This window comes from Branchiostoma belcheri, unplaced genomic scaffold (assembly GCF_001625305.1).
Source record: "Branchiostoma belcheri isolate BF01 breed outbred unplaced genomic scaffold, Haploidv18h27 scaffold56, whole genome shotgun sequence".
Classification (NCBI taxonomy): Eukaryota; Metazoa; Chordata; class Leptocardii; order Amphioxiformes; family Branchiostomatidae; genus Branchiostoma; species Branchiostoma belcheri.
The window spans coordinates 2,138,365-2,166,140 of NW_017804198.1; the positions used below are offsets into that span (position 1 = coordinate 2,138,365).

The 27,776-nt window shown below is 41.8% G+C and overlaps 2 protein-coding genes across 2 annotated transcripts in view; one reads left to right on the forward strand and one right to left on the reverse strand.

Annotated features, from left to right (window-relative positions):
- Positions 1-27,776, forward strand: part of LOC109481522 (gem-associated protein 5-like) — a 66,440-nt gene that overhangs the window by 10,041 nt on the left and 28,623 nt on the right. Inside the window, exons 8-16 of the mRNA XM_019784098.1 lie at positions 20,666-20,875; positions 22,122-22,207; positions 22,653-22,729; positions 23,442-23,569; positions 24,409-24,482; positions 25,118-25,302; positions 25,948-26,093; positions 26,675-26,846; positions 27,402-27,662. Of these exons, the coding sequence (XP_019639657.1) occupies positions 20,666-20,875; positions 22,122-22,207; positions 22,653-22,729; positions 23,442-23,569; positions 24,409-24,482; positions 25,118-25,302; positions 25,948-26,093; positions 26,675-26,846; positions 27,402-27,662 (1,339 nt within the window). The remainder of the gene's footprint in view (positions 1-20,665; positions 20,876-22,121; positions 22,208-22,652; positions 22,730-23,441; positions 23,570-24,408; positions 24,483-25,117; positions 25,303-25,947; positions 26,094-26,674; positions 26,847-27,401; positions 27,663-27,776) is intronic.
- On the reverse strand, positions 184-19,766 carry LOC109481524. The gene is made up of 21 exons (XM_019784101.1): positions 19,580-19,766; positions 19,021-19,107; positions 18,646-18,744; positions 15,998-16,096; positions 10,046-10,144; positions 9,592-9,687; positions 8,321-8,387; positions 6,827-7,735; positions 6,136-6,236; positions 5,833-5,982; positions 5,585-5,728; positions 5,254-5,479; positions 4,757-4,876; positions 4,123-4,382; positions 3,842-3,915; positions 3,255-3,493; positions 2,217-2,467; positions 1,771-1,911; positions 1,284-1,455; positions 941-976; positions 184-703 (listed from the first exon to the last, which is right to left on the reverse strand). Exons 1-21 carry the CDS (start codon positions 19,595-19,597, stop codon positions 444-446), a joined length of 3,648 nt encoding a protein of 1,215 aa, XP_019639660.1. The 5' UTR covers positions 19,598-19,766; the 3' UTR covers positions 184-443.

Genomic DNA, 27,776 nt, shown 5'->3' on the forward strand with positions numbered 1-27,776 from the left:
GTTGTATATATTATTGTGCATTACAGGTGTACAGCCATAATAAAGTAGTCATACGTAATGATTCACAAAATATCATTCCAACATGTTGCTTTCACAGTTGGTTTGTGTTGGTTAAATGATTGTACACACTAGTTGAATGTTGGCTAATATTCCATATTACACATATGAACCAATGCTTCATTGATAAGGCACTTTGTACCAAAGTCTTCACTTCAGTCAGGTAAAAATGAGTTACTGGTACTAGCTTCTATTAGTCTTTAGATCTAGCTTCTGGTATGTCCAATCCTCTGATCAAATGTAAAGCCCAAGGTTACATTATGTATCTACATGGTGTTGAGCTGATCCACAGTGTCCTGTAGCCCTGCCTCAGTCAGAGCCTGTATCTACATGGTGTTGAGCTGATCCACAGTGTCCTGTAGCCCTGCCTCAGTCAGAGCCTGTATCTACATGGTGTTGAGCTGATCCACAGTGTCCTGTAGCCCTGCCTCAGTCAGAGCCTGCAGAAGTACCTGTAAGGTGGCGGCGGCGCCTCTCTGTGTCCTCCACTGCTCCAACATGTCCATGCAGCAGTCCTTGGCATCACGGTTGGCTGGCTTGTACTGAATTGCATCAATGGCCGGTCTTGTGAAGCCCAGGAAGTGAGCCAGGTTTATCCAGTCAGTGCTGACGTTCTCTTTTATGAAGAAGAAGTGTTTTCTGACATCTGGTGGGAATGGAAGGAGAGAAATTTGATATTTAGCTCGATTATCGTGCCCTGCCAATTTGTATTTACTGGTAAAAAAAAAGATTGTACATTCTTGAAAGAGCTATCAAAATGAACTGGTCTAAATGTGGCTTAATAAATTAAATGATTGTAAGATATTGAAGAAATTTCATTGTTGAAAACAAATGTACTAACCCAGAAATGTAATTACGCTTTTCAACATTTGTGACACCTTACCTTCACTGTCACTAGGTCCAGCTTCAGCTCCACCATCTAGGATGAACAATGGGTGATAGTTACTTTTAAATCATTAAGACGCAGTCATACTTGAAGACCGTATCAAATTTCCTGCCTAAATCTAGGGTTAATTTATACTCACTTCTTCGTAACACATCTATGAAACAACTTTCTACAAATGACATACATGTAAGTGAAAGGTTACTGGCTGTACAGAATCACAATGTGAACATGTATTGAGGACAGGAATGTTATACGATGGACATATTACAAATTCAATTTTTGTATCAAAGTTCTCCAAACATAATAGTACAGGTGTGACTCAAATCTGAAGTGACCTTACATATTAAACGCCTTTTACAGCTGCAGACAACGTTACTGTCCTCCGTCTCTGGATACAGCTGCAGGTTCAGCTGCACCCATCCACTATCCGGGTGTCTCTTGACATTCAGGTGGAACGACGGGTAGATCCTGTTGCTGTCCAGGGTGTCTTCATACTCCAGTCCGCTAGGAGGCTAAAACAGAAGTTTAAACACATATAATAAATGACTGAAACTGGCAACAAAATAAGAAGACATCAACAGTTTGTCAAGAAATGTTGCTGATCCACTATTTGATGAGCTGATAATGAACAATTCACTATCCTAACAACATGTACTTTAGAAGAAAGTCTGCATTTTGCTGTTTCCACAAACTTTAAGAAAAGTAAAACACAACAAGGACTTGGATTAAGATGCTTCTTTGCAAATAGTCTTGAGGACAATTCAATAATATTTTCATGTCAATCACCCAGGCGTGTAAGCGCGCTTATGCAACACTCCACAACTCACCTCTGGGTCAGCAAGATCCAGAGTTCCATTTTCCACGGAAGCCTGCAGACAGTAGATCTGGTGAGCCCGGAGGCCTGGGCAGGTGATGGAGTCCCACCAGTAGAACTTTGGGTCAAGCTGCGACAAATATTTCTGCAATGCCTGAACAATATACAATCATATTAGGGGATCAATGTATTTAACATTTCTTAATGTGATTCTGAATAATGTCATCACGTTGGTGAGAGACTATCTTCAAGGTTCTTCATTCAACAACCAGGGCGACATTTTGGTGACCATCTTCAGGGCAACAATGCATGACAAATGAGTTTGAGTTGGATAACTGAAACTTTGGTTGTGTAAACCCATGGTTGTGGAATAAACAACCTTCTCGTAGAGAAATCAATATTAAGTTTCTCTTTCTAAGTCTAGAAATCCACATGACAACCAAGGTGACAGTGACTTACCTGGACACTGTACTTAGTGTTTGAGACCATGACAGCCTTCACCTCCACAGTGTCGTGTGTCTGAGACGTTTTGAAGAGAGTGAGCAGGCCCCTCCTGGGCCAGATGAGGGCTCGAATTCTCTGCATCACGGGAGACCAGAAGCATCCGTTCCGATGCCTGGTAAGGAAGTGAGTGGGGGTGATGTCTGCAGGATGAAGTGTCGTGTTTCCTGCCACAACATGCGCAGCTCTGACGTCATCCGGGGATAGAGCTGTGGGGAAAGTGCAGTGATGGACATAACCTCATCAGAACGAATGTCAAATAAGTCTCATTAACTTATGGGGGGAAGAAGAAAACCTGAGACACTCCAAATACAAACTTCTTGCGAGATGCAGAGAGACTGTCCAGAACTCTGCCTTATCCCAACCCTAACCGATTCAGGAGTAGAACTTAAGATAGGCATGGCTCTGGATACAACAGGTGCGACTCATGCCACAACAACCAGTTCATCATTCATTTTGTTGGGGATTGTCCAGTACTAGCGCAGCCTTCAATGGTAACTCTCAGAAGTCATCTTGTGCAAAAAAGAACCAGGTTCTGTTATATCCAGAACTGTGCTTTATCCAGAACCATACTAAGGCACAGTTCTGGATAGTCCACCCTGCATCCTGAACCATGCCTGAGACAAATCTATGTTCTTGGATACCTGGAGACTATCCACAACAGTGCCATCCCAACCCTAACCCATTCAGACATAGAACTAGATAGACACGGTTCTGGAAACAATAGAGACTATCCAGAACCGTGCCTGATCCTAACCCTAACCCATTCAGGCATAGAACTAGACAGGCACAATTATGGATACAACAGAGACTATCCAGAACCGTGCCTGATCCTAACCCTAACCCATTCAGGCATAGAACTACATAGACACGGTTCTGGAAACAATAGAGACTATCCGGAACAGTGTCTGGTCCTATGACTCCTATCCCATTCTGGAGTAGGACTACATTTTGTACATGTAGGCAGGAACATTTCTGGATATGATTTGTCATCACCACTGCTGTCCTCCTGTGACAGGTCCAGGATGTGCGGCAGGAGGAGCTCCACAGGTACATCATCACCATGGTTACACTGGATGTGGAAGAGCGGACCAATCAGCTCCCAGTCCTCGCTCTCCAGCCAGTGTTCAGACAGGTTCACTGTCCTGTAGGTCAGCTGGACGGGGCAGGGGGTAACGACCCCCAGGTCAGTGTGTTTGCACAGGAACTTCCCCCGGCCAGGCAGTTGTACAGACCTTATAACAACCAACAGAGTCAGTCATCAATACAACCAAGTTAAAACACAGACATGCCCACAGAATCCTTCTACACATGTACCAGTAGTCAACTCCTTTCATGTTAGTGAGTGCTGCACTACAATTACCCTAGGCTAGTTATATGCAATTTTCTACATTTCTGAAAATAACAAAGAAATAAAGGTTGCCAGGTGACTTTCTGCAACAAAATTCTGCATCCTTGAGATTATTTTGAAGAAGCTGATCAACATTTTCCACTTTTGCCAGAATTTATAGGCTGTGTTAACTTAAGCATGTCTTCAAGACAAACTTCTTACTTGACCAGAAAAAGAAAAGAACCAGCCTCACCATGTTGTGACTCCCTGCTCATCTACAGAAGCATCAGGTTCAACCTCCACTTCCGGCATCTCCTCTATGTAGTCCTTAAAGGCAACAAAGACTGGGATTAAACTGTGTTAGAAATTAGGACATTTTTATAGACACTGTGCATCACTGTGCAGCAGTTTTCACAATGTCTAAGAGATCAGCCCTGAACAAATGTTCTAAGATCCATATTTACCTTGAAGGCATTCTTCACAATGTCAAAGATCAGCCGTTCCCTTGTATTCTACGACCTTAAACTAACTCACCTTGAAGGCAGTCTTAACAATGTCTAAGAGATCAGGCCTGTCCATGTCCTTTAAGACTGTCTCCAGCTGCTTGAGGTCGTGAGGCAGTCCGTGGCGCCCTCCCCAAATCCAGACCTGCAGTACCCTGCAGGCCCGCTGGATGGCGTTGTTGTACTGTGCCTGTATGCTGTCCAGTCGTGGCTGTGGGATCCCCAGGCCAGCTCCCAGCCGCCGCCAGTCTGAACCCAGTCTGCAGCTCAGCTTCGTCAGCAGACGGCTTTCTGGAAAAGGAGCAGGATTACATGTATATTCAGGACTGACACCCAAACGTAATTCAACCTATGATTTAACAATTGTCCCTGCTTTTTAGACTGAACAAGATTGTTTTGAGAGGGCACATTTTTCTATCTTTTCTACAAACTGAAAACAAACCAAAAAAAGTGAATGTGGAAGGCCAAACCCCACGAAATTGACCAAGGAAGAGATAAATCGACAACCCCGGGATAATAAAAGTTAGATTTACTATTGTATAAAGCTCTGGTATAAATCAAGAATTAGGGGCTGTCGAGGCCCAAAAGTAGGCCCAATTATTATCAATTACTCAACCCTTCCTAAAAACTCATCATTCTCCTGGCAGCTATGAGAACACACTTGCCTGCTGCAGTAGCCCGCTCACTCTCCTCCAGGGTTGGTTTGCTCTGCCTGGATTTCTGCAGGACGTTTTCTGTGAACATCAGGATGGTCTGTTCCAACACCTGTGTTGCCTGTTCATCAGCTGTGGACAGAGTTAGAAGACTAACAAGTCAGTACTACATTAGGAAGAAGTTGAAAACATTTGTCCCATACACTTCGACTAAAACAACTTGCATGCATCTTGAGTGTAAACCCTTACATCATGCGTCATAAATACCAACAACACAGCTACAAACAGTAAGTGTAACGGCTTGTACCAGGTTGTATCAACAAGTTGAACACAACTACAAAACAACTTATAATTCAGAGGCAAGTGGCGAGCTGCCATCAAGCCTCAGTTGTGCAGTGCAAGCATGTCTAACCCTCGGAAGATGGGGAACAACAGATGATAAAGTGAGTGTGTAAGTGAATGAAAGAATGAATGAATTCTAATCAAGTCAAAGTCAATGAAAGCTGTACCATGTTCGCCTCCAAGAAGCACGACCTGACTTCTGAGTTTCTCGTTGTCCTGAAGAAGGTCGTCTACTCTTGTTGCCATGGCAACGTTAGCCTCCTGTAGTTGTTGTATTTCCAGCTTGTGGTCCAGCAGGACCTTCTGTGCCTGCTCCTCCTTGTCCCTAAACCTGGTTACCTCTGCACGGAGACTGTGGACCATGGCCTCCTGTATCTCACTGTGATGCTGCATCTGTACAAGTTTCTGTTCAGCCCGCTTCTCCTTGTCCCTAAGACCGGATAACTCTGCTTGGAGACTCTGGACCTTGGCCTCCTGTATCTCACTGTGATGCTGCATCTGTACAAGTTTCTGTTCTGCCTGTCTGATCTTCTCCTTGGTCTGCTGCTCCTCCTGATGCCCCTCACCAGAAGGCCCTCCGGCTGCCGGTCGCTTGGCTGGTGGCCCCCCTGATGCATCTGCCGGCCGCTTTACTGGTTGGGCCTGTAAAACCAAGATCTTAAGTTAGCTGGAATGTTTTTACTATTACATTGTAGTAATGTAAATATAGAAAATTGTACACACTGAAGCCAACTTGGTGCCAATACCTTGATTCGGCCTGCCTCCTGTGCCAGACGGTCCATGCCAAATTCACTCAGCTCCTGCTGAAGCTTGTCCATGGACGCTTCACTGTCTGTCTCCATCCACTTCAATAAGACTTTAAAGGCCTGGGATCTTGGCATTTGGGTCTTTGAAGTCTAACAGTAGAAGGGTAAGCCAAATTAGTAGCAACATTCAACATTCATCTAAGTGTATACTTAGATACTCTCAAAGAACAAGCATGACCCATCTTTTATTTTCAAACAAATCAAATGTTGACAGAACAAAATATTTACTTGGATAGTGCTCACCTCCTCTATGGAAAGCCCAAGTGCTCCGGCCAGATCCTCCACCTCGTGTGCTTTGGTCACATTTTGTGAGAAACGGGAGAAGAGCTTCCTCAGTTCTTTATCTATGATAAATGAAACATTTTTTTTATTCCAACATGTAATCACCAGACGTGGTGACGACACACTCAAGTTTTTTCAACTTATATTAATGCCGTCACCAACACAGGGGACAAATACATGACAGGACAATACTCATTTACACCTGAGCTGAGTGAGGAAAGTTGTGTAAAGTGCCTTTCCCAAGGGCACAAGATCGGTGGCATGTCAGGACTCGAACCTGGGACTCCAAGTTCCAAGTCGCGCCTTCTGCCACTACACCACACAACCCCACGAGAAACATTGACATTATTTATGATGCATACTGCAATAACATACATTTTAATTTTAAAAGATTATTTTAAAAAGTATCCAGTATAGAGTGGATATCTTTTGATTTTAAGCAAAATTCATGATCTAAGTGATAAAAAATCATACCATGTACACCCACACAGACTGTTTACACAGTGCAATCTTCATTGTTTTTTTTTAGTCTCTTGACCTTATCGATATTGAGGCACATCATAACTGCGGGTTCTACAGCAAAAAACCTATGGACCTGCAAATGCTGCCAGAGGCACATCGATCTTATCTTGCCTTTCCCCTTGGTACATACCTTCCTTTTTCTTCAGCTCCATTCTGAGGAAGTCCATGATGGCAGCTGTTCCTTTCTCACAGACATCAGGAGGGGGATATGTCAGGGGGTTGTCTTCAATGTACATGTTCTTAAGTTGGGCCATTTGACTCAGAGTCAGGGGAAGGCGGGAAATTCTGTTATCTGACAAGTGGAGCTCCCTGATGTTGGACAGGTTCATGATTTGTTCAGGAACTGATGTGAATCTGTTGTCAGAGATGTTTAAGTACTTCAGCTGCATCAGTTCCCCAACACCATCCGGTAATGACTCCAGGCCACTCCTCTGCACATCTAAGACTTGTAGGTTCTTCAGTCTGCCGATGTCTTCAGGTACAAGGGAAGGTTTGTCCTCCCCAGCCCAGTTCCCCATGTATAGCCCCTGTAGACCCTCCAGCTGCAGATGTCTGGGGAACTCATCAAACTGACAATCATTGATATGAAGCATTGTCAGCCCTGTGAGCTGAGATATCTTGTCAGGGAGACACTTGAGGGGGTTGAACGCCAAGTTCAAGATCTGAAGTCGAAGAAGTGAACAGACTTCCTCTGGTATCTCTTTGAATACATTGTACCAGATGTTGAGACCATAAAGTTGTTTTAACCTGGAGAATCCATCAGGCAATGTCTCCAACTTGTTGTGTGACAAGTCAATGTCCTGTAGGTTAGGTAGAGTGGTGATTGCCTGGGGCAGTTGTGTCAGCAGGTTATTTTTAAGATCAAGCTTTTGAAGCTTCTGTAGTTGCCCTATCACCTCAGGTATGCTCGTCAGCTTGTTGTCAGACAGGACAAGACATTCGACGTCTCTGTTGTCAAACAACTCGGCTGGCACGGAGGTCAGTTCTTTGTCACTGAGGTTGATAGTGAGCAAGTCATCAACCACTTTAGGTTGGAGAGCTAAAAAAGTAGAAAAGAGATTGTTTTGAAATGAGCATTACAGGTGGATGCAGAAAAGATTTCAAAGAACACGAGACAGTATTGATACTACAGCTAATATATAATATATGATATATACTAGTATATGGGTGTGTGTGTATACAACTTCACTAGAAAGCAGATAAAGAATAGAGATAGAATACAGAATAATAATTATTGCAAAATGATCCTACCTTGGTTATTAAACAATATAATGCAACATACTAGTGATCGAGAAAATTAACTGAGAGAGGGGGGGGAGAAAAAAGAGAGAGAAAATGTTATGACATCATCATGACATTTACACAGAACAGGATAACTGTTCTCCTCTATCAGAAACCATCAGTTTGTAATGGAAAAATACATCACCAGACAGCGCTGTTGAGATACTTCGTCTGCCCTGATGTCTTACCCTGCAGGAAACAACAGGATTTCAAAGTTTAGAATTCTATAGCATGCTTTAGTCAAATTAGAACAAAATGTGTAACAAGTGTTTGACATGTACCAGTAATGCAGTATGTACAAGCCACATGTTTTACTACCAGTAATGGATGTATTTTGGGCTTACTTTAAAGAACTGGAACTCCTGCTGCACATCCTCTTGTACTGCAAGGTCTTCTGCTGTCTTATTATCCTGTGTGTAAAGTCAACACATCCATGAAGACATCAACGCTAAACATTATCATAACATATTGATGCTTGTCTTTTTTTATGCTTTAGTTGCACAAAAAGGAGTTTGTAATAAGATATGATATTCAATCTCTCTTGGTTTATCTCAGAATGATTGTTTAAGTCTAGGTCTAAAATACAACATAGATCTAACAACATCATTACCTTCGCCAAGAATTGACGAAGGTTATGTTTTGCTGGGCGTGTGTCTGTTTGTCTGTGTCTGTGTGTGTGTGTCAACAGCATAACTCGAGAAGGCTTAGATGGATTGTCTTGATATTTGGTAGGTGGGTAGGTCTTGATGAGGCCTGGAACTGATTAGATTTTGGGCCCCCTAACGGCTTCTTATGGTACTGACGGTTTTGATATCTCATGACATGCTATAGGGTCATGAAATTTAGATGGTAGATAGCTCTTGGGCTGGGAATAAAGTGACACGAGTTTGAGCCCCCTAGCTGTTTGCTCTGGAACTGCAGGGGCGTTAGTTGAAAAAATGTTTAAAGGCGGATAACTCAAGAACCGATTGATGGATCGTCATGATTTTTGGCATGTAGGTAGCTGAAGTGATGCTTGACATAATGATATTACAATTATGCAAATATTAATGTAATTTGCATAATTAATGAGGAAATTCTATAAATCAGCTGCATTCCATGATAGGACTATTCAAGCTTGTGTCATACGTAATTAAGAACGGCAGAAATATAGGCAGGTATCAATTATGCAAATGAGGACTTAATTTGCATAATTAATGAGAAAATGTTATAATTACATAGTGGTAACTGCCTGGAATTTCATACTTGGGATATTTGAAAGCTATGTAAAGGTGAACATAATTTAACATAACTTATTCAAATAAGGACCTCATTTGCATAATTTATGAGGAAATACTATAATGGCATTCTTTGATAAGATAAGACTGTCTTCTGGTGTAGAATATGATCAACAGATATAATTGATGCAATATAGGATCCTATTTGCACAATCAGGGGGGTTAATCTATAATTTCTTAGCCATAAAGACTAACCTCATTTGGCGAAGGTATGAGATCGTGGAACTCTATTTCAGTATGAAATCAGTGAGTTAGATACTCGATTATAGTGATGTCTCCTTTCTCAGTGCCAGCAATTGACATTTGACATGTGACAAAGTCCAAAAAGGATACTTACCCTGTTCCTAATAACAGTGTTGGCTCCAGCCCTCAGCAGTACTCTGACACACTCGGGGTGTCCTCCCTCTGCTGCCTCATGAAGGGGAGTCTCATTCTGTAGTACAGCAAAGTGTGAGATGGTCAAATTTTAAAGGCTCTACACACTGAACATAACAGTCTGACCAAATGACTACACAGGCCCCTTTAGTCCCCCATACAAGTCCTGACATGGCTCAAATGTTTAACCCTAAAGTTGGGCCAACACAAGTAAGGCTCCAACCAATACAGACATGTTACTTGTATCAAAAATGAATGTAATCTTCAGCTGTAAATGAAGCCGGTACGGTTCCCTTGACTGTAGTACAGTATCCGATACTGATGTGTTATCACTTTCTACGCCTTGTGGTTTAATTATACAAACTCAGGACAGGCACAGTGAAACAGACTGATTCAGAAGTAAACAGTCAAGTTACCATATAGTTTCGTGTATCGACTGTTGCTCCAGCTGTGAGTAAAGCCTGTACAGTTCCTGTGTGGCCGCGACTGGATGCTTTGTGGAGAGCAATCGATCTCTGTACAGAAACAAGAGTAGAGGGGCTCCAATATGTGGCATGTAAGACTAGGTTTCAGACAATGTACAAACTGTGACCTTTGCAACCTTCCAGGAACTTCCCGTATAAGTGTTATCCTCAGGGTACCATGATACAGATTTTGCTCCACTATGCTAGAAAAAATCCCTAGCATAGCGGAGCAAAATTTGGATGGTACCCAGGCTAGTATAGTGTTTTAAGACCATGGATGACATGAAGAAGGATGTCAGATGTACTTAATTATAAATGTGTTAACACTAGCTTAAAGAGTTAATCTGGTGTAAAGTTCAAGGACTGGTCATCTTTAAACATCTGTATTTTAATGATGGAAAGAAAAGTAACTTTCATAAACTGACTTGTGCAACTTTTCCCTAGTTGAGAAGAACATTTACATGAACGTGATTGTCTTCTAGAGGTGACCATGTGTTTGACAATCCTTCATATAATAATTATAATAATAATAATAATAATAAATGGTTTTTATTGTCCAAACAGTACCCATGCAGTCGCAGCCTTTATACGGCTGAATTGATTCAGGGTATCACATAATAATCAATACAAATCACAACAATTACAACAATCAAGTTTTTTTTTTTTTCTATCATGTGCTAATATAATGTAAACAATAGCCTGGATTGTAGCAGTCCTGGCTAATCATTGGTTTACAGCAAGGTTGCAAAGTTCTAAGTTCATGCAGAAGTCCTGGCGGTGGAAAGAAGATGCCGGTGCACTCTTGTTTTGAATGACTGTAGGTTGTTGTCAGTGATCCGGCCCACCACGTTGTCTGGAAGACTGTTCCAGATGTCAACTGCAGTATGTATGAAGGTTCTGCCGGTGGCGTGAGTTCTAGAGACCGGCACAGTGAGGGCATGTTTACCAGTGGAGAGGCTGCTGCGGGTTGTGCGTCTGATTGTGTAAGGTTTAGGAAGCATCTTTTTCAGGTCTAGTGGGCATGTTGACAGGTGCATTTTGTAGATTAGCGAGACAGCAGCCACCTGACGTCTGTGAAGTAGTGTTGGGATGTTCAGTTCAGTTGTGGCATCATGTTCGTTTACACCAATGATACGTAATGCTTTTTTCTGGATGGAATCAAGGATTTTTAGCGAAGTGACAGAAGCCCCCATCCAACATAATGACGCATATTCCATTACGCTTCGTACCTGGGCCTTGTACACTGTGGCTCTCCCTTTGGTGTCGAGCTTTTGGGCAACTCGCCGCATAGCTCCGAGCTTTTGTCCAGCTCTTGCACCAATGTTGGAGATGTGCTTGGCCCAGGTGAGCTTTTTGTCAACAGTGACACCAAGGATTTCCAGTTCATCCTTTTCTGCCAGTCTAGTGTTTCCAAAGAAAAGGTCTGATCTTGTTGGATTTCTTTTTCTGGAGATGGTCATTGCTTTACACTTAGCTGGCTCAAAGGTTACTTTCCATTTGACAGCCCAGTTACTCATGTTCTGCAGGTCCCTATTCAGGCTTTCTGTTGCCGCTCTGCTGTCATCACCTGTCTTGATTACACAGAACAGGTTAGAGTCATCAGCATACAGATAGAGAGGGTTTTCACACTCATCTTCCAAATCATCTATGTACACCGAAAACAGCAGGGGTCCCAGAATAGAGCCCTGAGGAACAGAAGCATTGATCAGTGTGGTGGTTGAGGATTGACCAGACAGAGCAACTTTGATGGAACGGTTCAAGAGGTAACTTGAAATCCAGGTAAGTAGCATCCCAGAGACCCCCTTGCTTTTCAGTTTGGAGCAGAGTCCGTTATGCCAAACCTTGTCGAATGCACCCTTGATGTCTAGGGCTATAACACGTACTTCCCAGCCTTTGTCCAGAGCACTGGACCATTGCTGGGAGAGAATAGTGAGGATATCAGCAGTGCTATGATGAGGTCTAAATCCGAATTGTCTGTCTGATATTAGATGGTTTTGCAGTAGGTACTTCTGAAGCTGCCTCTGTACCACTGCCTCCATCACTTTGCTGATGTTACTGAGCAGGGAGATGGGGCGGTACATGGAAGGGTCAGACTTGGAGTCCCTCTTGTGGATTGGAATAACTGAGGCACACTTCCATTGACTTGGAAACATCCCGTGTGCAAAACAGAGCTGAAATAGTCGGCTTAGTGGACTTGCAAGCTCAGCACAACACTCCTTCAGTACTCTATTGAGAATTGCATCTGGTCCATTGGCTTTGTCTGGTTGTAACTCCCGAAGGATCTTTCTGATCTCCTTGGGTTTGAAGGTAATATTCTTCAGAGTGTGTGGTGTTGTCACTTGGACTTCTGGGGCCGACTCTTCTGCATTCTCCAGTTGGCACTTCCTGGCAAAGGTTTGGGCTAATATTTCAGCCTTCTCTTTTGCTGTAGTACATGTATGTCCTTCAGCTTTCAACACTGGGATGTTGGCTCTGGCTTTCCTGCCAGAGAGAGTGTTCACAGTGTTCCACCATTTCTTGCTTGTTAGGCTACCGTCAGTCAATTTGTCCTTTAGTTTCTTGTTGTATCTTCTCTTTGCTTGTTTCTCAGCCCGGTTGTACTCCTTTCTGGCTTTTGTGAACTTGTCTCTGTTTTCAGGCGTGTTGTTACTCTTAAGTTTCCTGAACAGTCGTCGTTTCTTCTTTGCAGCTGTCCTGCAACGGTCGTCAAACCATGCTTTGTCACCAGTCTTATTGGTGACCAGTTTGTTAGGGATGAAGATTTCCATTGCATCACTAATGATGGTCGTAATTCTGCTGCAAGCCTTCTCCGGGTCATCTCCCTGGAAGGCATCTCGCCATTCTGCAGAAGAGAGATATCCCCTCAGGCCCCAGTAGTCTGCCTTATCATACTGCCAAACTTTACGCCTGTAGGGCTTGTCCCTATAGATGGGAACATCTATCTTAAGTAGGACCGGGTTGTGGTCAGAGGTACCAAGTCTTGCAAAAGTTTTAGTGGAGGAAGGGAGGTCGGTCAGTACAAGATCAAGGATCTGGCTCTCTCTTGTTGGTTCTGTGACAATCTGTTTTAGGCCGAAAGAGTTGGACAACTCCAGCAAGAGTCGGCCGGCTGCATCTGTTGTACGGCTGCCTAGCCAGTCTTGGTGATATACATTGAAGTCTCCTAGCAGAACAACAGATTGGGCGCTAAAGGCAGTCAATTTGGATAGGATGCTGTTGTCTAGGTAGTCAATGATATCACTGTTGCTGCTTGGTGGTCTGTAGACTGCAGCTACTAGCAACTTATAGGATTTAAGGGCTACTGTGAACCACATCAGTTCCAAATCTAGGGGATCTTGGTCTTTATCATGGAAGATGGCAATCCCTTCTAGGCAATAGACAGCGATTCCTCCCCCAGATGAGGTGGATCTGTCTCTGCGACAGCAGAGAGAGTATCCAGGGATGGTAATACAGTCATCTCCATCCTTCACAGTGGAGTCCAGGAATGTTTCAATGACAACGACAATTGTTGGCTTAAGTTCGTGGCACATGTTGACCAATTCACCCAAGTTTGAGCGAAGGCCTCTGATGTTCACCTCCAATATACTCATGTCCAGTTCTCGTAGTCGTTGGGCGTTCCTAGGTCGTTTCCGGTTAGATCCGTCCGATCGAGGCTTAGCATTACACTTTGTAGCAAGAACGATTGCAGGGTGAGGGGTTGCTAGCCCCTAACCTCAAGAACACATCTTGACGATGCGGCAGGGGTGCGCGCTATACATGACCTGAACTGAAAGCATCCGAAGACTCAGAACAGTTCGGGCAGTCAGATGTTGAGAGACGCCACTCAGTCAAGGGTTGGGTGGTCAGCGCGAGAGGAGCACCCCCACTACCCACACGTGATACACATATTTGTTCCACAATTATTTTTTGTGGAACTGTCGCAAGGGTCTGTACTGCTGCCGTTCGACGCCACAAGGTGACCTCAATACGACTTTCCCCAACCAAAGTTAGGTACCCATTCACACCTGGGTGAAGTGAGGAAAGTCGTGTAAAGTGCCTTTCCCAAGGGCACAACGTCGGGGCGCATGTTCAGACATGTCCCAGGTACGACTCGGAATCGAACCCGGGTCTCCCGGTTCATAGTTGATTGCTCTAACCACTACACCACAGGACGCCACTGTATAAAGCCTGACTGTATAATACGAACAAAGTAAAATAAAAACAAACAAACAAACGGTTCCTATGAGTATAGCAAAGTACCTGGTTGGTCACAACATCAGTGGCTTTATTATTACCTTCGCCAAGAAGGTTATGTTTTCAGAGGCGTTCGTGTATGTGTGTGTCCGTCCTTCCTTCCTTCCTTCACGGAACACGATAACTTTAGAAGGCTTAAATAGATTGTCTTGATACTTGGTAGGTGGGTAGGTCTTGATGACACCTCAAAATGATTAGATTTTGGACCCCCTAGCGGCTTGTTATGGTACTGCAGCTTAACGGTGCACACCCCAGTTCTTGCGCGACCGGGGTCCGTGATAGTCCGTTGTAAAAAAGTGACGAAAGGGTTTTGAGGGTCCAAGTTTGAGGTGACATTTCTCATAAACTGCCACGAAGTATCACTAAACATTAACGTGGCTGAAGAGTGTCAGAAATGGTGATTTTGGGGTGAAAATTTCTTTTGGCTCCGAACCTTACTTCCGGGTATCCTTGCGCGCCAAGTGTAATCCGCCCGTTTGACCTAGATTTCGCTCTGCGGCTTTGTAGGGGTGGATTTGCAACCCCTCGCGCCGTGGACTGTTTAGAAAATTACAGTACTAGAATTTTCTTTATAATTTACTCGGGTATAGTCAAGGCTTGGGTCTTTCTGCCAGCATCAGTCATTTCTGCCGGAAAATTTTTTTCTATGGGATTATCCTACGCGAAAATTCGCAATTTTGGGCATTAATTTTGGAGTGAAAATAATGTTTTTTCGGTTGATTTTACCAAACTTAAAAAGGTTGAAGAAACCAAACTCAGCTGGTCTTGTAGCTGAAGAGATATCCTTTCGTCCCATATACAGTTATTCTCCTTCCGAATTATTCCACGCCAGAGATGGTCACTACGTAGATTTGAGGGTGTGAAGCTTCGAATAGAGACGCCAAATAAACTGGGGTGTGCCCCCTGAACTTCCGGTTTTGATATCTCATGATCTAGACATGCTAGGGTGACGAAATTTGGATGGTGGGTAGCTCTTGTGCTGGGGAAGAAGTGACGTGAGTTTGGGCCCCCTAGCGGCTTGCTCAGGAACTGCAGGGTTATCTGGTTTAAATTATTAAAAAGAGGATAACTCAGAACTGGTTGACGGATCGTGATGATTTTTGGTATGCAGGTAGCTTACGTGATGCTCGATATAATTATGTGACAATTATGCAAATATAGAATCTGATGTAATTCGCATTGTTCATGGAGAAATTCTATAAATCAGCTGCATTCCATCATCGGACTTTTGAAGCTTGTGATTGGTAATTGAGAATGAGATAAACACAGGCAGATATTGATTATGTAAATGAAGACTCAATTTGCATAATTAATGAAAAAATGTTATAATTCTGTAATGATAACTGCCTGAAATTTCATACTTATGGTATTTGAAAGTTCAGTGAAGGTGAGCATCATTACACATAATGTATTCAAATTAGGACCTAATTTGCATGATTTATGAGGAAATGCTAGAATGGCATTGTTCATATACATGTAAGACTGTCGTGTGGTTGAGAATATGAAAATGAGGATCCTATTTGCACAATCAGGGGGAGTAATCTATAATTTGTCAGCCATAAAGATTAACATCATTTGGCGAAGGTATGAGATCGGGGAACTCTAGTTTACTATGATACAAACTCAGGACAGGCACAGTTAGACAGACTCTGATGTAAACAGCAAAGTTACCGAGTTGGTTTGTGCATTGACTGTTGCTCCAGCTGTGAGTAAAGCCTGTACAGTTCCTGTGTGGCCGCGATAGGATGCTTCGTGGAGAGCAGTCCATTCCTGTACAGAGACAAGAATAGAGGAGCTGTATGTAATAAGAAGACTAGGGTTCAGACAATGTACTAAATGTACCTTCGCAACCTTCCAGGAACTAACCATATAAGTGAAAATAGCCTGGTTACCATCCTGATTTTGCTCCGCTACGCTAGAAAAATCACTGGCGTAGGAGAGCAAAATCTGGATGGTACCCAGGCTAGTATAGTGTATTTCAAAAGAACATGGATGACATGAAGAAGGATGTCAGATGTACGTAAGGTTTCCTCACTGGCTAATTTGGCATAATGTAACTTTCCATCATTTTGCCACAAAGAAATTTAGAAAGAACTGTTACTGTAGTTGTACTGAACATTGATACCTGGGCACAAAAGGGTTATGAATATGATTTTATGGACCATATGGATGACGTCATCATATTTCATTGCCCCAAGTATAATAATTTTTTAAGTTATAATACAGCACTTTGGTACAAATAACTGCAATAAAAGTATGATTTTCATGTGCATAATGGTCAAAGCTACATGTACAAATGTACATCGTATGCACAAATCAATATCTACTAATTACCCATATTTGTTAGAGAATAACATACATGTAGTAGACTAACTAAAAATCTAGTTATTCTCTAAAAACTATGGGTAATTAGTAGATATCGATTTGTGCAAACGATAGTTTAAAGAGGTGATCTGATGTAAAGACCAAGGTCATCTGTAAACATCTGTACTTAAATGATGAAAGGAAAACTAAGTTTCATAAAGTCAATTGCGCAACTTCATAAAGAATGTTGCCATTAATATTTAGTTAGCATAATTTAGTAATAGGTGACTAAGTGTTTGACAATTGTTCATATAAAGCCTGTACAGTATACTATGAACAAAGTAAAACAAGAAGCCATAGGCGACAGCCTCCGTGAAGATTTATATATTTCAGCAAAAACAATCCCAAGGGTCAACGCCAGACCTACTGTGCAGACATTATAATTAGGCAACGGTTAATACAATGAGGGCGCGTCACAAGCATAAAACATAAAAAACCTGAATCCATTACTGCTCCCAGGGCGTGTAAAGATACTGTGCTTCAAGTTTGAAGTTCATTTTGATTAAACACACACAATCATGATTGCATTCACATAAAAATCGGACTATCATGGTCGTGTCACTATTAACAAAGACACCGTCTTACCGTGCCTGTTACTTATTAAGCGCGACTGGAACATGCCAAATTCCAGCAACAGTCGCGGCTAGCACCGCGAGTGTTACTTCCGCCGGTCAGATACCCGGGATATCTGCTTGGAGAACCTCTGCTACCAGACAACTGCCTAAACCTACGGCCTATTCCACAGGATTGTAAAAGTAGGGATGTTTCTAAAATCACGGGCATGCCCGCAGACGGTGTATAAAATTGCGTGCCGATTACACAACGAGAACCCAGTGTTTTGACTGCGAACACGAAAAACCAGCCGTTCACAACACTCCGTTTCGGAGGTCCTGACCTCCTTCACGGAGTAATAAAAAGAAACAAGAGTTCCACGATCTCATACCTTCGCCAAATGATGTTAACCCTTGCGGTTAAAGCATTATACAATTTTGATAATTGATTTTGCAAATAAGATCCTCATTTGCATGGGTTATATCAGTTGATCATATTCTCCACCCAATGACAGTCTTATCTTAACAAAAAGGCTATTATAGCACTTCCTCATAAATTATGCAAATGAGGTCATGATTTGAATAAATTATGTTTATTGATGTTCGCCTTCACTTAACTTCCAAATGTGGCAAGTATGAAATTCCCAGCAGTTACATCTATGAAATTATAAAAATTTCCCATTAATTATGCAAATTAGGTCTTCATTTACATAATGTATATCCTCAAATTTTTTTTATTCTCAATTACATGTCACAAGTGTTTCATAGTCCTATTATCGAACAAAGCAGATTTATAGAATTTCCTCATTAATTATGCAAATCAGCTCCTGATTTGCATAATTGCCATCTGATTATGTCAAGCATCCCTTCAGGTACCTACATACCAACAATCACGACAATCCGTCAACCGGTTCTTGAGTTATCATCCTTCGAAAATTTTTCAACAAATGCTCCTGCAGTTCCAGAACAAGCCACTAGGGGGCCCAAACTCAGGTCACATCTTCCCTACCTCAAGAGCTATTTACCAACCAAAATTCATGACCCTAACATGTCCAAATCGCGAGATATCAAAACCGGAAGTTCTGCTGCAGTACCAACAAAAGCCGCCAGGGGGCCCAAAATCTAATCATTTCTAGGTCTCATCAAGACCTACCTACCTACCAAGTTTCATGACAATGCATAGTAAGCTTCTTGAGTTATGCTGTTCACAGACAAACAGACAGACAAACAGACAAACGCTACTGAAAACATAACCTTCTTGGCGAAGGTAACAAACGGTTCCTATGAGTATAGATAGCACAGTACCTGACAGTCATGACATCAGTGGCTTTATTATTTACTATCAATGATACAAACTAAGGACAGGCACATTTAGACAGACTCTGAAGTAAACAGCAAAGTTACCGCGTAGGTTCGTGCGTCGATTTCCGCTCCAGCTGTGAGTAAAGCCTGCACAGTTCCTGTGTGGCCATTCAAGGATGCAGAGTGGAGAGCAGTCTCTGTCTGTAGAGACAAGAGTAGAGGAGCTCCATGTAAGACTAAGGTTCAGACATGTACAATGTACTTGTACCAACTGTGACCTTTCCAAACTTACAGAAACTTCCCGTATAGTGTAAGAATACACTCAGATGACATGAATAAGGTTGTCAGATGCACATAAATATGTAACACTGCCCACTTTAATACTATTATTGAAAGGGAAATTTCCAATTAAACTAAGCACTTAAAAATCCTGTCATGAATTTGCTATATAATGACTTGTTATATATAATAACTTACACCACGGCCAGCATTGACATTGACTCCCTCGGCCAGGAGCTTTTTAACTCTGTCCTCCTCACCTCGTTCGGCTGCTTCTCTCAGCTCCTGTAGAACAGAAACATCCAGACATTATAAAACTACTTTCATGCTCTGACTACTTTTGATTAGTCTTATTTAGAATCAAATCCGCTGAGACAAGAACTACACAAAAAGCAGCCAATTACAGCTTCATCCAAAATAAACAACGGCAGAAACAAACGAGTACATGTTGAGTTCTGACCTCTCCATGTTGCGGATCTGGTTGTGGAGTCGATCGCCTCTCTCCTCTTGGCACACAGACGATTGACTGTGTTCATTCCCAACATCCAACAAATTACAACACACATGGTATTGTAATCTGAGGAAGGGTTTTTAAAGGGTTTTTGTTGGAAAATTGAAGTCATCATCATCCTTGCAGGCTTAATCTACTACTATTGGTTCATGGTGCATTTCTACTACTTGGAGCAGCCATTCTAGTGGCTATGTTATTTCACTTTAAGTTTGTAAACTTGAGAAGAAGAAGGAGAGTTTCACCAACCTGTTCTTTCTTCTCCATGAGTTTTTCTGCTGTAGTTCTGCTGTTGTGAAACACACCAGTGTATCCTGGTGATGTCCTAAGTCTGCTGGGCCAGATTTAGTCCATTCTGATGCAGTTTTCCTGCATTCTATATAAAAGGTAAAGGTCAGACAAGCAGTTATGTTACCGCTCCATCCGCCATTTTGGTTACAAGGTCAGAAGGTCACAGGTGCTTTTGTTGGGCACAGGTAACAAGACAAACAACACAGTGTCGGATCCTTTTATTCACTGTTCACAGCAAAATGAACAAAATAAAGAAATGTGGAAATGTGTCCCTTAGGCCACACCAATTTAACTTGTTGGTTCTCAGATTTTTACAGAAAAAATATGAAGGGACTGAGGGCAAATAAAAATAAAAACAGGTCTAGGCATCCTATTATAGCCCCAAATGCTTCGATAGGTGCCATGAAGTCAACACAAAAGGCTGGGTTAGAATTTAAACAAATTGAATGAATTTTGAACTTTTAATCAAACCACTGCATTGATAGATGGAAAAACTGTACCATCTGGAAGAAAAGAACTTCCTCAACTGTTGGGGGCAAATAATAAGCATTTTTTAGTTGATTCAGATCCATTTTTTTTGCAAATCAGAAAAAAATCTGAGGCGAATACGAGAACCAACAAATTAAATTGGTGTGGCCTTAGATGGATATCATTTCTGATGTTTCTAAGTTGAGTCATGGTTGAGTTAACCGCTAGCATCAGTGAGAGTCCCAAGGGTAACACAACACAGCAGGCGTCATGCACGGACTCCCTGTGTGTGTATCAACACACAGCAGCAAACAATGTCAGACTGATCTACATTCAACCCATGTACAATGTACTGAAAAACACCTGTGGTTAAGTTATGGAGGGTGGGTCAGTATAGTTATACTACACGAATCACACAAGCTTATAGATGTCACTTTTATGGTAGAGACAGGCTAAAACAAGATTTTTTTAAATACTAGATAGAACATAGCACACTCAGTCCTTTTTAGAGTACATTTAGCCCCACTGGGGTATGAATATGCAATAAACTTCATTGTCATTGTGTCTGTGTTGCAGATCATACTGTGGGACTTGAGCAGTATGAAAGCCCAGTGGAGCCTGCCCACGTTAGGTGGGTTTGTGTATGCCCTGGCCTCCTCCCCGCTGACACCAGGACAGCTGGCTGTAGGAGTGGGGGACGGCATGATCCGGGTGTGGAACACACACAGTCAGGCTCCTTTTGACTGGTCAGGATTCTGGCAGTGCATTAAGGGGAAAGTGACTGCAGTAAGTATAAATATCATCACTGGATTTGCATATGCTGCCAGAATACAAATTATTGAAATGAAATGAAATACATTGTACCTTTATTGTACATTCATTCCACGACGGGATAGGTACAGGTCAAGACTTAACAGACACATAACAAACGTATGTAGAAAAGTGGAGACAAAAGATACACTACTTGACTTAGACATTCATACATAAGGAACATACAAGGATACTTTTTTGTACAATGGAAAATGTGGGAACAGATCATGTTTGTGATACAGGGTTTGTCTAGACGCATCAAAAATATTAACTTACAACAGTTAAGCCCCTATCACAAATCTAGAACCTTCCCCCAAACAACAGCTGACCAAGGTTGGCTGAAGTTAGTGAGCATTCTGAACAGATGTAGGCCACATCTACCTTTCAATTATTATACGAATCAAATGTGCCTACCAACCATGCCTGACTACTGCTAACCATGGCAGAACCTCCTGTCCACACCTGAATGTTTTAAATATTTGAAACATTTGGCTGGTGCAGCTGAACATTAGCCGACCTTGCCCAACTCCTAACCATGATTGGGGGAGTTCAGCAGTGTTCAGGAGGCCATTTTCAGCTAATGTGTTGACAGGGGCTTTAGGGAAAATGCCGCAAGTTGGTTCTAATGCATATGAAAGGTTAAAGTTCAGATACTTATTCTTCTGTCATTAGAATTTCTCAAAAGAGGCTATCTGACTACCTTTCCCTTTTTTACTTGGGCCACACCGAATCGGATTTAATTTTATGGATGGCATCCTCTGATCCCTCAAACTAGTGCGTTCAGGCAAATAAAAAAAATTCTGGCTAAAAATAAAAATGCTACTAAACCACATTATACAAAGCTGATGTTGTGAACTTGCGGCAGTACATGTACATAGTGACGTATACGACAAACCGGCACATGCTGGCTTTTTGCAGCATTTATGAATCAGCACCGTGCGTATGTACTGAGTTCTTGAGTGGTGGAGCTTCGGTAGCCTGGGCGCCGTCCTCCAGGGTTACCACCGGCTCTGTATTGTCACTAAATACTATGGACTACCCAGGTCAGAGCCTCGGAGGACGTGATCTTTTTTTTTTTGAGAACAGGCGTAAATCAATGCGTGCGTGGATGTCATCCATAAAATTAAGTCGGTATGGCCTTACACCAAACACAAATGAAATAAAAATGTCCCTGTGCTGTGCATATTCCTGATGTTGACATCTCCTGTACCTGTTCCCGTAGTTGTCCTGGCATCCCACAAAGGAGGGTATCCTGGGGTTTGGCAGTGATGATGGTTCAGTGGGCCTGTATGATGTGCTGCACACCAAGTAAGTATTCTGTACTCAGGAACTTACATTTTGTACATGTAGTGATAGCAGTATCACCTGAGTAACAACTAGAATCAAGTATTCCCATACATTAATTAAGTGCCTTTCTTAAACCCCCCCGAACAATTTTCACCTCACATTGGATGAGCACTTTTTAAAGCCTGTATGTACATGTATCAAAAGGTCAACTTACATGTACATGAGTGTACGTGAGTGCTTTGGAGTACCAGTATTCCTTTGGAAATTTATTGCAACAGTTCCGTTCTATACACATAAAGAATGAATTCAATCATGCATGTAGTCATGTTTAACATGTTTAACATAACATTTTACATGTATAACGAAATTGACATGGTTGTGCTGAAAGGTCTTTACTTCATTGATACTTAGACTTAGTAAAGATACTTAGTAAAGATGATGACTATCTTCTTGTGTCTCATTGCAGACAACCAACCATGTCAAGTACGTGTCACAAGAAAACAGTCTATTCGCTGTCCTGGGGGCCAACTGTTGCAGTGTCAGGTATAGTGTCATCATCAAAGGCACCCAAACCAATTCAGGAAAGAAAACTAGATTTTCAAAGTCAATATGCTGATCATTTTTTTCAGTGCTGAATGTTGAATCAATCCTAATGAAAACTGAGAGGCAAAAGTGTGATGTTACTGATGGAATCAGTTGCATGTTTTGTATCGTGGGCTGGTTCTAGCTATTCAATACTGGTACCAAAAGTGACTTTATGTACTACATTAAATTCACTTTATTTTTGGGAGGATATCTCAAATGCTTGAAGCATGAAATAATGGAGAAAATGGCAGCAAATGTCAAAGATCAGACAGATTTTCTCATCCAGAATATTTTGTATTGGTGCCCAGGAATTGGATTGGATGCCTTCAACAGTACATTGTACATCACCATGTCTACTTGTACAGATATACAGTGTCACACTCACTCACAGATACAGTGTACTAGTACTTGAAATATTCACCTGCAATTTGCAGAAACTTAAAGACTACAGATGGAAGTATAACGAAGTCAACTAGTCTTACAATTTTGTAGGCCAAAGATATTGAGCCTGGGTATTGAAAATAACATAATTTTGTAGCAATATACTAGAGTCCAAACAGCTACATTTACTAGTTTGTGAATCTTTACAGTTCACAATTATTCTTGTAACAATATTCGTACAAATAAGATGAAAACTAGTAAGATGAGATGACAAACATGTCGACTTCAGGAGGCAGTCCGACCCTGGTGCTGTACAGTTGTGGAGGAGAGGGTGTGATCTACCAACACACTTTCAACAGGAATCAACAACCTGCCCTCAATGTCTGGGATATCATCAGGTCTACCAATCAAATCAAAGTCAGTATCTATATCAGCAACATAGTCAGCACATCTATTGCTAAGTATCGTTCCACCTGTAGCTTTCATGTTTACCTTGAAAGTTCACAGAAAAAATATTATTATGTTTACCGAAGGAAAACATATTGTTTTTGCTCAGTTTCTTCCTCTTCTTCTTCTCCAAACAGTGACCTATGACCTGACCAATGACATGATTTGTTGACGTCAGCTGCCATGGTGACTGGTGTTGGGTTACATAATGTTGCAATTTCATGGTCTGCTCTGCTCCTGTCACCATATAGTAGTATGTGAATGTGTTTGAGTAAGAATTAACAGAGCAGACCATTTCCAAAGGTAAACATTATGCATTTGCTTTGCAAATGTTACTTCTCTAGTTTTTGCTCTGTTTATTCTTCCTTCCAAACACTCAAGGTCAATGACCTGAACCAGATGGCTCTCACCGTGGTAACTGGTGCTTCAGCAGACGCCCTGTGGTGTTGGGTTACATTATCTAGCAAGAGGCAGAATCAAGTTGGACTGGTGTATATGAATCTGTTTGAGTAAGAATAAACAGAGCAGTAGTTTGTTAGGCTAGACCATGTGAAGGTTAACATTATACATTTCATTTGGAAATGTCATTCCAAGTTCATTGTGTTTCAACTTGCCTTTTTTATAATTATCATTTGATTCTAGCATGTCAATGATATGCCAGGGAAGTGAAATGTGGTAACTTAAGGTAAAAAAATTGTGCAGGTGAATTCAAACTCTCCTGGAAAAGTATTTTTCCTATAGCCAGCCTACGTGTACAATGTATCTCCCATTTAATATCTTACAAAATGTAAATCCCCACTTTGCCACAGCACAAACTACCTCCTGCAACAGAGATCAGCTGGAGAGAGGATGGACAGTATGTGGCCGTTGGTTATGAGGATGGGTATGTCAGCTGTTCCAATTCTCTTCAGAGACAGTTTAAATGTGAGAATAACTTCGAGTTGGGAGACTAACTTAAAGACATCCATTGCATGCCATTTCAAGGCGGCAAAACTAGATTTTCAAAGTCAATTTGCTGGTAATTCTTTTAAGTAAGTTGTACCAACCCTATTCCATAGATTACTGACATCTGTGGGCAGTGCCCCTTCCAAAATTTTTAAAGAGAGGGCTCACATAACTTGTTTCATATTTCATGACAAAGATGTGCAAATAAATGTAAATGTCAATATCAGACAGTTTTCCTCATCCAATTTTTTTTTGTTTTGAATTGGCTGCCCTGAAATTGCATTGGATGCCTTCGATTAAAAAGAATACTGTAATTCCTTATATTTTTGTGGTAACATGTTTGCATTTTTTGCAGTCACTTCTGTTGACAGATAACCCACTGACTTTCTTTTTTCTACACCTGCTGCCATTATGAATATAGTTCTGTGAACACCACCATTTTTCTCAACTGCAACTTACTACTGTAAAATTATAATTTAAGTGAATTGCAGTGAATCATGACATAAATGACATAAATGTAGGTACACAGCTGATACTGAGTGTCATGGAAGTCTTCAAAACACTTCTTTACAGGTCAGTTGAGATTATGACCAGTCCAAACCTTCGCCGCATCTGCATCCTTCGGACTCACCATCGGCCAATCAACAAGCTCTGCTGGCATCCCACGTCCAATGACATCCCAGCTCAATATGGCTACTGGCTGGCATCTGCTTCCAACCAATCAGATGTGCACATTCACAACCTCCAGGCTGTGATTGGTCAGTCACTTGTATTTACATGCAAGTCATGTACATGTATGTCCATCTGCATCCAACCAATCAGATGTGCACATTCACAACCTGCAGGCTGTGATTGGACAGTCACTTTTATTTACACACAAAGGCATGTACATGTATGTACATCTGCATCCAACCAATTAGATTAGTTATAATTTACACACATATGCATCTTTGTTCTTTTCAATATGATAAAAAATATAAAATATCCATGAAAATTGAGGTATTGCTTTTGTGGTGCGGTGTGGTATAGATGTACATGTACAGGGAGATTTTTGTTTAAGATATTTCAAAGAGTATCAGTGGAGAGGAACAGAAAAGAAAAAAGAGACAAAAGAAGAAAAAAGAGGAAAGAGAAAGGACAAACTCTTCCTTGTGTGTGTTATGTTACATGTATTTTGCCAGCAAGAAAAGGCTTGGATAAATGTTTATTGTCCCATATCAAAGGTGCAGTACCAAATTGCATCTGGAGCAAATGCTGAAAACTATTTGTTTCGTTACAACCCTAACCTGTTAACTACATGTACATGCATGTATAGAGAAAATTGTGTCGACTATGAATTTCATGTACATGTACAGTCAAACTTATCTAAATACTAGTAAACAGTACTTTCTATGTGATTGCAGGAGCTACTACTCCCCCAGATGTCCCAGTGGTGTTCTCTGAACCGTTCCGTCAGGCTGACGGCCACAAAGCCAAGGTGGTGGATCTGTGCTGGAGCCCTCATCACCCAGGCTGGCTGGTGTCTGCCTCGTATGATAACACTGCTCAGGTCAGGACACAAGACTTGTTTGTTTCTTTGTTTGTTACCTCCATAAAAAATGGGGGTATTGTTTTGGGCGTGTTTGTGTGTGTGTGTGTGTGTGTGTGTGAGTGTCTGTCTGTCTGAGTGTCTGTTTGTATTTCCGGACCTTAGCGGCCAACTTACCTTTTGAACCTTTGGATGGATTATATTGGGTATATTTGGTATGTGGATAGGTGTTGGGTAGGCAAAGATCAAGGTCAGGTATTTCTGATGTCTACCTGCACCTAACCTGCACTGGTCCATGTACTGGGTATATGCAGGTTAGTGCAGGTAAAGTTGGAGCTGTGCAGGTATTTCTGATGTCTACCTGCACCTAACCTGCACTGGTCCATGTACTGGGTATATGCAGGTTAGTGCAGGTAAAATTGGAGCTGTGCAGGTATTTCTGATGTCTACCTGCACCTAACCTGCACTGGTCCATGTACTGGGTATACTACATGTATATGCAGGTTAGTGCAGGTATTTCTGATGTCTACCAGAAGCAGCTGTCACCAAGCACTGCGATCAAGGCATAGATTGTGTTAATATGACCTTTCTTGATTTTGAAGGTTTGGGATATGACCAAAGGAAAGGCCATGTCCAACTTCCGTGGGCACCAGGGAAGGGTGTTGTCTGTGCAGTGGAGTCAGACTGATGCTGACATGGTGTACAGTGGAGGGGACGACTTCTCTCTTCAGTCATGGAAAATATCCCAGCAGGAACATAAAGAGCCACCCATTGGTCAGTAAACTAACTTCATTATGACACTATTCTAACAACCAATGGAATATCTTGAAAGTTCATCTGTGTTGGTAGAAATTATTATGAAGCAAGTTTAAACTGTAATTTCCAACACAAGTCTGGATATGGGTGAGGAAATTTGTCTGATATTGACATTTACTGCCATACGTACAAAATGTAGCACATTTCGCTCATCTCTAAGTTGAAGCAGTAGAAATGGCCCCAAAACAAGCTACGTAAGGCGTCTCTTTGGGGGACTACCCATAAAAATGTAGAACCAGCCCATGATACAAAACACCATGATACAAAACAACCAACTGTTTTTTTATCAGCAACATCACATTTTTGCCTCACAGATATCAGTATGCTATGGGATAGGACTGATTCAACTTACTAGACTACTTTAGAAGAATGACCAGAAAATTCTCGTTTTGCCACCCTGAAATTGCAAACTAACCTGCTAATGTTAAAGTATAGCATAATCCAATACTTGTCCCACGAAATTGATTGATCCAACAGATAGAGGTGTTTCATCAAATTATCCTTCATATTTAGATCACAAACCACCAGGAAGGAAGCCCAAGTCTAAGGGAAAGGCAAAGAACAGGGGAGCAGAGCCTCAGAAACAAGCCCCACGGGACCTGAAACAGCCAGGTCCTACCAGGGGACAGGAACAGCTGGGTACAGACATCAGTAATGAAACACCCAGGCATGAGGAGGGGACAGGAAGTACCAACAGTATCAACTCTGACGAACTGTTACAACTTCTAGAAGAGAAGAGAGCACAACTGATGAGACAGAAACACTCTACAGAAGGTGGGCATCAGTACTCCCACTGGGATGGATAGATGGTTAGATGGATGGGTGGATGGAAGACTAAGGGTATTGAGACTGCAGTACCACTTTCAAACACTAGGAGGCATTATGTGA